Here is a 10,833-nt window from a genome sequence, read left to right as displayed (position 1 = left end):
CCCCCCCCCCCCCCCCCCCCCCCCGGGCATGGGGGCCATGTGCCCAGGATCTGCGCGGGGGAGGAGGGTGGACTGCTACTGTGACCTGGGGCTCGGGGAGCTGTGCCAGGCTCTTCCCAGCACCAGGGGGCTGGACTGCACTGCTCTTAGGGTATGCAATGGCAGTGCTGGGAGCTGGGGTTGGGAGGGCTACAGCGAATTTTCGGGTGACTGCAGCCTCCTCTCCCTGTAGCCTCGGTCCCAGTGCCGCCACCACTGACTGGCCCAAGCACAGCCTGGCCCACCCTGCAGGGAGGTCTGGGAGCACATGCCCCCTATGCCCTCCAAGGCTGCATGCCGCTTTTCCCCATGCCCCCCAGACAAGCCACTCACAGCTCTGTCCCATGCTCCGCCCTGGCTAGTCAGGGCCTGCCCCTGCCCCAGCCCCACTCCCTCACCACTTGGCATGAGGCCCCAGCGATGAGGGAGGGAGTGGGACACAAGCAAGAGCAGGAGCTTGGGGGAGTGTGGCACAAGCAGAGTCCTAGGGTGCACCCCCAAATCACTTTTTCTCCCTCTTCTGTGGGATGGCACACGATAGATCTTGGGTTGCATTTTAATTCAACAAGTGAGCTACTTAAAAAGGTTGGAGACCCCACCTTAGACATTTATGTTCTTACGTTGTCTTTGAATGGAGAGAGGGAGTTAGCCATGTTAGGATGAATTTAGGCTGAAGGCAGGGCAGGCTGGTACCTTTTATAGACTAACTCATTAGAGAGGCATGAGCTTTTTTGGTTACAACCTGTTTTGTCAGAAGCTAAGCAGCGGATTTTAGCCTACAAAAGCTGGCAGTGTAGTGGTTTTCTAAAAACTGATTTAATATGGGTTGTTTTCAGCCCTGTATGCAATACTTTAATAACTTTGAGGGTATGAAATAAGTGTTAGCAAGTTAGGGTCTTATGTCTCGTGTTGTCAGAGTTTTCAGTAGTTTTACAAAGAGTTTAGATTATGGATTGTGTTGGATGATCTGGATAGGAATGATCCTGCCTAAGGCAGGAGAGGTTAGACTAGATCAGAGTTTCTCAAACTGTGGTCTGCAAGCTCCATTCAGGTAGTACGCAGAAAGGTTGTGGAACAATCGAGAATATCTGTACTTAGCCTTGCAGTTAATTTATTTTTTCTGATGACAGAGATTAAGTGGCCTGCCGAGACCCTCAGCAATTTTCAAGTGGTCCGTGGAAAAAAAAGTTTGAGAACCACTGGACTAAATGACCACTGGAGGTCCTTTTCAGCCCTACTTCTAAATTCATAGAAATCATAACAAGAAGATGTATTCTGTGTATCAGTCAGACTTTTTCGTTTCCAACTTTGGAAACTTGCTTTTATCTTAATATAACTTTTAATGCTTATGAACTCAACATTTAATTTTTTCTAGTTCTGTTTATTTTTATAAATGCATTTTATCTCTTGTTTTTAATTTTGGACACAGTCTCCAACTTCTGCACTTGAAGAAAACACTCCTCAAACAGGTAAGAAAACAAATCATTGTTCTATACAAGCAGAAGATAGGGGAAGGGAAGGCAGGAAATTCATAAGGGCTTACACTTCAGAATCTTTGGTGTCCTTCCTAAACTTTGCTTCTGAATTCAAATAATTTCCCCTCCATATAATATAAATAAAAGTACTGGAGAAGACATGGAGTCTACAGTGAAGTGAAAAAGGAGAAAAAACCCAACTTAGTAGAGCAGTACTGGTCTGAATTTTTAGGGAGCAATACATGACAGAACATATGTGACTGTGGAACATGCAAATTATAAGTGATGGAGAGCAAGAGAGAGAGAGAAATTCACAAAAATAGTATACAGTCAAATGAAAATGGCCCTTGGTTTTTAGTGACATCTTCTAGGAAATTTAATAAGATATTAAGTATGAAAACTTTCCCCTAGTTGAATTTTTCATAAAGTTTTTGTTAAATGACTGTGGATTTATAGCTAAAACTCCTTAGCTTCAACTAGTGGTTGTTACTGGAAAGTGCTTATTAATGAATTACCATATTTACCTGAATCTAAGATGATTTCAAAGTTGAAGATGACCCCCACCCAATTATTAGATTATAGACTTGGAAAACTTACATTTGTTTTAAGTTTCTGTGTCTTGATTCTAATTGTTGGAGGGTTGCCTTAAAGACACTCCATGTTGACTAATTTATCCCTTATAAGTACTTAAAAATTGTGATATTAAAAATATTTTAACACTTTTATGCAAAACAGAGCTGTAACAGTGTTATTTAAAAATGTTTTGCTTGAAAAAGTTCATAGAAGGTCTAGAATTCCCTATATTACATTTCTATTAAAGTTTAAGAGGTGATTTTTTTTTTCTTTTTTAATAGATTTCATTTACTCCAAATTCAAGGTTTTATTAAATCTACTGGTTTTTTTAAGTCTGTTGGCATTAAGTTGAAATACTACTTTAGTAATTAGTACTTTAGTAATACTTACTGATTTATCTGTCTTCTCATAAGTTCAGTAATTTGAATTAAGAGTGGTCCTTCTGTACACACGGTGTCATGCGCGAACAGAAACCTTGGCTTTCAGGCAGAAATTCTGAGGCAAAACAAAACAGCACAAAGTTGTTTTTACCAGAAGCCCTTATTCTTTCTATTATGAAAGATTTCAGTCTATGAAAAGCTTTCTTCAATTTATAGAGAAATTTTAAATATATTTCAAACTACTCTGGATATTTTTTTCAAAGAAAACAGTTTAAAACAACCCCCTCTTACCCCATTTGATTGCTAAAGGAATGTAAAGTTTAGGTTTCATTTGTGCAGAGTTCTTACTTTGTTCCTTCTTTTTTTTCAGCCAAGGACTTGTCAATTCAGAAAGAAACTGCAAATGTAAGTGTAAGCATGTTTACTGCAAGCTTGTAAGGAATATATAATGGAAAAAGGCTGCCTTCCATGAAAATGTCATCAGTCTAGTCTCGTTTGCTTTCATTTATTTCTCATAGGAGGAGGAAGCAGGTAAAACAGAGGTGATGGTGCGTCGAAGAGGAAGAAAGCCCAAACGTTCTCCGATTCCGGCAGAGGAAACTGGTAAGACCTGAAATGGTACTTCTCCTAACAGATCGAAAAGATTTCACTGCCTGGGTGTACATTAAATTGTAACAGGATCAACTTTACTGTATTTTTCATTCTTAGAGAAAATCATTGAGTTGCAGCAAATGTAAATGTTATGTAAATATGTGTAAATTGCTGTAATCTCATGTCAGAATTGGTACATCCCAGATGCTTTTATAAACCCACATGATTTCTCTATGAAATCTGGCTGTGAACTGCACAAGTAAACTATTGCGAATATGTTTGAGAGATTAAGTCAAACAAGTGTGAATTAGAAGTGTTGAAGCATGAAGGAAATGGAAAATTACTTATTCTACTCACAACTTCCATTTTTAATTCCTTTTCTAAACTAAGTGTCTATATCCTTTTGGAGGGCCTTTTCGGATATTATAGCACATATGTACAATTTTGCATGGACAGAAACACTGGAGCCAGAAAGAAAACGTCGGAAGTCAGCATCTACTACTGAAGAGGAAACAAAAGATCAGGAGGAAGATGAAGATGAAGATGGTGATGAAGATGATGAAGCACATTCCGGAGCCACAACTAGATCAGCCACAAGACTAGAGGCTCAAAGGTAATATTTGTTAGCCAATATAGTTGCTACCAGCTTTTTTTGAAAAGCACTCAATATTGACTAACCTTGCACTCTTAAGTACTTTAAAAACTCCTATTATTAAAAATATTCTATCAATTATGCAGAACAGTATTACTAAAAACCAGGCTGTTCAGCAGGTTCACCTACTGCTAACAACTCAAGGTAATGGCTTTTGTTTCCTGCAATCAAACTCTTCAGGCCATCTCTCCATTCACCCTAGAAATTGGCATGTTTTCCAATATATAAAAATGAAGCAGGGAAGGAGAATGATGGAATGAGAGCCTGTTTAACAGTGGATGTTAAATAGTGCGCGTCAGAAGCTGACATTTAAATATATTAATGTTTCTTGTAAAACTGCTCAGTCCTGGAAGATGGGGGTGGGTGTGTATGTGTGTTGGTGATTGTATGGGAGCTAAGCTTGTACCCCTCAAACATTGCACTGTGTGTTTGTAGCACAGATCTGGTATCCTGTAAAGTTGTTGCATCTACAAGAAACTTGAAAGCTGGCTTTAATTAGATTTTTAAAATTATTATCATTGTATGAGTGGTTTCTTCTATGAAGCTGGAAACTGAACTGTAGTTCCAGGGTATTTTTTGTTTGTTTTTCTATACTATGCTATACTTTTTGCTCAGTAGTAGATACATATTTCTCAATGTAATAGAATTAGAGTACAGGATGTAAAAAACCACAATGTGTGCTGTATCCTTTCCAATATTGAAGTATTTGTATATATTTATTCCATAAATAGTTTCAAGTCCAACAGAATATTTCCATGAAATACAGATTCAGCCATCATAAATTCAATATTCCATCTTCTTCAGGGCATGTAGGCACTAATCTAGCAATTCATTTGTAATATGACTACATCCTACCTCTCTGGTATGTCTTGGATTCGGATTTTTTTAATTGGGAATTGGCACTACCAGCAAGTTGTTGTGTTTTGGACTAAACACATACTGTACTTGTCCTTGAAACGTTCAGTGGCCATAGAAATACAGCTGCAAGAATGAGAGTTCAAGTTTCTCTCTTGTCCAAATGACTGGTCAATTGAGAGAGTACCACAGGATCTCTTCATTCCAATACTGGGGAGTTGCAGTTAGGGTTCATAGATACAGAATGCTGTCTTATTCTCCTGGGATCATTTGACTGTGATATACAAGGCTTATTTTACCCTTCAAAAGTTCAGGACACCAGAGTTGACAGGAAGGCTGGTTTCAAGATTCTCTAGCTTAATGGCAGTGTAAGGACAAATTTTCATTTGAAAAACCCTTCCAAAGCACTCCAGCTAGTTTTTCAAGCTGTTCCAAATGAAAGTTCCGTGATAACTCAGGGGTTCTTGATTCAACTGTCTGTAAAAATCCTGAAGATAGGAGGTCCTGTCCAGAATTGGAAAAGTCCTAATATTCTTTCTGAAAGAGCTCTGATTCAGACTACTGATATTCTTGAGCAAGCTTGAAGGGCTTCTTCCCCAAATCAGAGAGAGCTGAAACTATATAAACACTCAAACATCTTTTTTCACAATCCTGATTTAGGTGTCAAGTTTTTTGGGTTTTTTTCCAAACTTCAGTGCCTACAAAGTGTGGACAATCTTGTAAGGAAGAAAGGGCTTCTAACTGAGGTCCAGTAGCATGCAGTCCTCTGTAGAAAGGCAGTATATCTCTTTTGTACCAAGAGAAAAAATGAGTCAGAACTACAAGTCTCACCATTTAATTTCTCTCTCCTAAACATTGTTAAAGTGAATCTGTTAGGAACACAGCTGTGATCTGTAGTGCTTAAATAATTGTTTTTTACTGTAGAGAGACGTCATTCCGTAGTGCTAAAGATCACATTTATACACATTCTCCGAGAGTTTAGTTTCCCTTCCTCTCATGGGCCTTACCCATCTTTGAAAAAGTGTGTGATGGTAGATCTGATATGGCAGTGGGAATGAAAAAGCATCCTCTTTGCAGCCAAATACATACCTCATTGGTTACACTTATGGTTTTATTGAAACATAAAATTACCAAAGAATCCAGTTAAGGGAACTTTTGATTTAGCTTTATTGCCTTCAAGGATAGAATTGGAACCTTGGTGGACATTATTTTAAAATTGTAGGAATTGCTATTAACATTCTGACTAGAAGAGGCAGCCTTTTTATCTTTAGTTGTGCTGACGTTCAAATCCTGTGTCTTCAGATTTAAGTCACTTCTTCAGTAAACCATAAAGTTGATTTGTTAGAAACTTTTCTGTTGTACTGGTTATACTGAAGATAACGTAAAGGCAGGATTCTGACATATTTGAAGCAAACTAGACCTAACTGTTCCCACAGTCTTCTCATGCATTTTTTTGTGCACCCAGCTAAATTTGGTAATGTTAGCGTTTGTATACATTATTTTTGTTTTAGGTCCAGACCGTCATACGGGCAGCCTGTGAACCACATGCAACCCAGAGGGGTTAAATTGTAGTCCTCCCTGGGCTCCTACCTAGCTATAGCGCTCTCCCATTGCTCTGGCTACAGCAGCAGCTGGGAGCTTCAGGCTTCCATTCCCTCTGGCTTCCCCTTCCTGCCCCTGTCCCAAGGGGCAGAGCAGGGCTAGGGATGTGGTGCAACACAGCACAGCCTCCAGTGCTGGGAGCACTCACAGCTCGGGGTGTCTGAGTGGCACGGTGCAGCAGGGGAGCTTGCAGTCAGTAAAGAAAGGATGAGTCTGGGTACCTAGGTTTATGTTGCAGCAGAGGAGTGTGGGGAGCAGCAGCAGGAGATGTGCCTAGGAGCAGTGGCACAGGAGAGAGGGGGCAGATAGTGCAAGGTGCACTGTGGGGGCAGGGGTTCATGGTGCTGCAAGTGGGAACCTGTGTGTGCAGCACATTGGGGTAGGGACGGGGGCTGGCATCCCAGGGTCCATGGCCTCTAGCCCCCACTGATGTGGCTTCACATTTGAAATTGGACATCCCTGCGCTAGTTAAAAAAAAATCCAGCTTTTTATTGAATAATGAAATGATCAACAATATTTCTATGGTTATTATCTTTTTCATGTTAAAAGCATGACATTTGCTTTAGAGTTTTAAATACGTTTGTATTACCTCCGACTTTCCCTTATGACTCTACCACGTTTAGTGACACTATTTATTCCATTGTCACACGTACTCTATACTCCTGTCCTCCCATGTTTTGTACGTATGCTGAAGATGACTTGATTAAAAGCACTTCTTATGCTTTCAATTTTATTATAATGTTTCCTAATAACTTTGCAGAAAACAGCCTAGCAAGCCAACTACACGTGCAGCTTTTAAAGGCAACAGCCCAAGTCCAGTTTCTCCCAGCAAACACCAGAAGTTGTCAGCCAAAAAGAGGTCACTTAGTGATATAAAAGTTAGCAAATCTCCTCCATTGACACAGTAAGTATGAAAATTAAGCTATTTTATTATTTCTTTTAGATATCATTAGGTTGAGCTTTCTTCTGTGCATGGAACCCACTATGTGAAAGCTGAAAGGCAATTTAGTTTTGCCCTTCCCTGCTTTTCTGATAGATCAAGAAAGGATGCAAAGGATTTTTTCTCTCTACATTTTTTTTCCTGTTTCTGTTTTCGCATTTGAAATATTCGATCATAACTTGCTCTTGGGTGAATCTGAACAGTGATGTTGCAAAGCTTTAATCTGCATTCAAATTCTTCCTGGGGTGAAAAGATTACATTCTTAGCAGGGGCAAAGAGAGTGGCAACTGACATCACTGCTGAGGTGCTTCAAGATCATCTGATAGAAAGAGGGAAGTAAGACTTGAGAATCCCCACATACTGAATTTTAAGAAAAGAAAGCAGTGGGAGAGGAGAATAGGAAAACATTTTTTCATTTTTAAATGTGAAACCATCTTCAGAAATCATGAGAGTAATAAGTTGGGACATAATTGTTGCGTGGTGGTGGTGTAGTTTAGCCACAGAAATACTCATCTTCCACAGAGGTCCATATTTGGCTAGTAGTCGTAACTGGGCATTGAGCAACATCTGTCACTTAAAAAAAAAACTTAAAGCAGCAATTGACTGCTCGAAATTGTATTTCAGTAGATGTTATTTGCTTACTGTCATGTGAAAGCCCAAGAGTTTGAGTTGTGGCCATGTGTTTAGGGCTGGATCATGGTTAGCTTGTGTGGGCTGGCAAATGGCAATGAGGGTATGAAGTACCTTCCCTTTTTTTCTTTTAGTACAAGAAATTCAAGCCCAGGTTACTTCTTTGCACACTTGAGTGGTTCCTATTTTGTACTCTGTTCTGGGAACAAATTACCCCCAAAAGAATAGAGAGGAGAGACCAACCGTACATTTGCTATACTAACTAACGCAACTGGCTTATTATTTCAGTATGCTAAAGCGTGATCTGTATGGGCAGAATTGTTCCCTCAGTTGCAAAGTGTATAGGACATACTGTATAGTGATGACTTCTGTAACATCATGTTTCCCAGTCTGTCCTTGGATGGGACAGCTGCAGTTTACTCTCAGAACAAAACTAAACACAAAACTGCTTTGAAACTACAAAAATTCTGAGCTTAGCCTAAACATTATTGTATTTTGTTTTGTTATTTAAGGTTAAAGATGCAGCCTACCAAGCGCAAAAGGGAAACCAGTCCAACAGTGGTACGCAGAAAAGGCCAGCAGAAACCTGATGAAACACCACTTAAAAAAGCAAAGCGATAATCATTACCAGCCAATGCCATTCATTGAAAAATTGCAAGAAAAGAAAGAGATCTCTGCTTCTATTTTTATTTAAGCAAAGAGATTTGCATGTGCTTGTTTCAGAGCTCTAAGTTAATAGATGCAGAACTTTTTAAGTTACATTTTAAACAGCTTTATAAACTATTGTTTATACAGAATATTATGTACATTTATTTCAGATATAAAAATAAGTTTACTTTGTATCTGAATGAAAAACAAAGTAGTTATATATTTTAACACTGACTTGGAAAGTTGGGGTTTCCCAATGTGATGTGCTAATACAGATGCTTCCAACCCACCAGGCACCAAGGAGCCTACTAATATTCTTTGTAAATAAACTTGTAAAATAGGTTGTATTTTACTCTGTGTATGAATCTAATCAATGATGAGCATCTTATTTATTGTATGGAGAGGACTGGTCTGTAAACTTTTAGTATATACTGTAGGGGTTTTTTTTAATTATATATTTTAAAGCCTCTGCAGCCATGAGTAGGAAGGAGCTTTTTTCAGGGCTGTCTAAAACCTGAAATTCTCTGAAATATGTTCAGACAGTTGGCAAAGTATTCTCTCGCATGTATTAAAGTAGATTAGTGTAATGAAGGGGACTCCTGTTCCTTTCTGTTCACAGTTGTGACTGCATAAAATTTTAAAAATGTAATCTTTTTAGATTATATTCTCATCTGTGATTTTTTTTTTTACAGCCAACCTCAAAGAAGTAAATAGTTCTAGTTTTAGGTTTACTTGGACTACTTCAGCCAAAACTGCTCTGAAGTAAACTGTTTTATTTACAACTTTAACAACTGTTCTTTCAGTGTTTGTCTTTTTCCATGAAGAGGGACCCATTGAAGTTAATGTCAGTTCTAGCAAGTATAGAGCTTCAGCATTTATGTTACATTTTATACACAGGTATTAAAAATAGAACCTGGTATTATTGCCAGAATCTTTTTTTAACATATTTAATTCCCTTAAGAGCAAATGTTCAAGTTAAGTTGTACATAAAGTTAAACTTTTTCTTATGATCAAATTTGTCTTGTAATGATGTGAGTTGCCAAATAATCTGAGATTATTTTAAGTGTTTTGTTCATATTATGTTTTATAATTAAAATCGGCATTCTGTGCTTTGAGGGTTTTTTCTTTTGTTCTTTTTTTGACTTGTTGTAAGGCAGATACATCTGTCAGATATTATACTTTGTTTCTTACTGAGATTTTATATGAAAAATATAAAATGTTTCCCAAAACCTGAGTGGAGTATTTGTGGTATCTTTTAACTTGAATTATTACCAAAAAAATTGCATTTACACACTTGCTTGCTTGGATTTAGTCACGTGAGTAATCAGTTCCTTTTCATCAATGTCTACCATGTTACCCTGGCACTATATATGGGAACATAAGAGCTTCTCATATAAATGATAGGCTCTTCAGCCCCCTGATGATGCTAATAGCCTTTCTCTGCAGCTGTTCCAATTTCTGTTCATAGGTCATGAACATGAATGACCAGATGAGACCATCTGAAACACTCCACACATCTTTTATCATAGTACAGCTTCTTGTATCATGGCATTAATATTTTTCAATCTATGCTGGAAATACCTTGCTTGATCCATCCTGGAATCTCATTTTTCATAGCTGCATTAAGTTGGTGGCTTGTGGTCGTCCATTAATACATCCAGACCCTTATCTTTCTTGACCATTTCCAGGTGATGAACTTACATCTTTGAGCAAAAACACTTATTAGCTCCTAGAGGGTCCAGTTCCTCAATTGTATTTGGGCACTAACAACAGAGTCCAATACTACTCCAATAACCCTATTTTGCTACCTTTCTTCTGTGTGTTTTTTACTCTAGGTTGTTTTTTCCTGTTAGGTTTACTAAAATTTGTAAAGATAATACTTCTAGAGGGCTTGCTCAAAACTCATGTCCTGAGATTCCAAAAGCAGTCTTCCAATGGGTACTGATTATATTAAAATTAAACCTGTTGAATCTTTTTCATAGCCTTATTTAGGGTCCGGTTCAGCAAAGCATTTAAGCTTGTGCTGAAGTATCACATTTAACTGGAGGCTGACTGCAGGGCCATAATGCCCTAAAGGTTGACATACATGCTGTGGCACAGCAGCAGAGCAAGGGTCCGAAGATCAGAATGCCCCATGGCAATACAGGAAAAAGGACTTCCTAATGGGTCAAATGCACTTGCCCCAAGGGCTGGTTTTTGGGTTTTTTGCATCACCACAGAAATCTACATCTTACTGTAAGTATATTTCTTAATAGTTTACCAATAATTCAAATGACAATAGAATGTGCTTAGCCAGCTGGCTTTATAGAGATTTGGTATACTGAACCATAGGTAGGGTGTTGAACATGTCATACTTTCTGTAGAAAGTCTCTCAGACTACAACTTCACTCTTACCATGCCAAGGGCTCCATGTTCTCCTATTTCCGTCTGCAGAACACAACAATCCTC

At 38.6% G+C, this 10,833-nt stretch overlaps 1 protein-coding gene across 1 annotated transcript in view; it reads left to right on the top strand.

Annotated features, from left to right (window-relative positions):
- Positions 1-9,619, top strand: part of BOD1L1 (biorientation of chromosomes in cell division 1 like 1) — an 86,527-nt gene extending 76,908 nt beyond the window's left edge. The window contains exons 23-28 of the mRNA XM_019525818.1: positions 1,469-1,508; positions 2,838-2,872; positions 2,986-3,070; positions 3,515-3,671; positions 6,928-7,071; positions 8,250-9,619. Coding sequence (XP_019381363.1) covers positions 1,469-1,508; positions 2,838-2,872; positions 2,986-3,070; positions 3,515-3,671; positions 6,928-7,071; positions 8,250-8,358 — 570 coding nt within the window. The 3' untranslated portion in view covers positions 8,359-9,619. The remainder of the gene's footprint in view (positions 1-1,468; positions 1,509-2,837; positions 2,873-2,985; positions 3,071-3,514; positions 3,672-6,927; positions 7,072-8,249) is intronic.
- The last annotated feature ends 1,214 nt before the right edge of the window (positions 9,620-10,833 follow it).

The sequence above is a fragment of the Gavialis gangeticus genome, unplaced genomic scaffold (assembly GCF_001723915.1).
Source record: "Gavialis gangeticus isolate Ggan-Ray unplaced genomic scaffold, GavGan_comp1, whole genome shotgun sequence".
Lineage (NCBI taxonomy): Eukaryota > Metazoa > Chordata > Crocodylia > Gavialidae > Gavialis > Gavialis gangeticus.
This window is presented reverse-complemented; position numbering and strand designations above follow the sequence as displayed.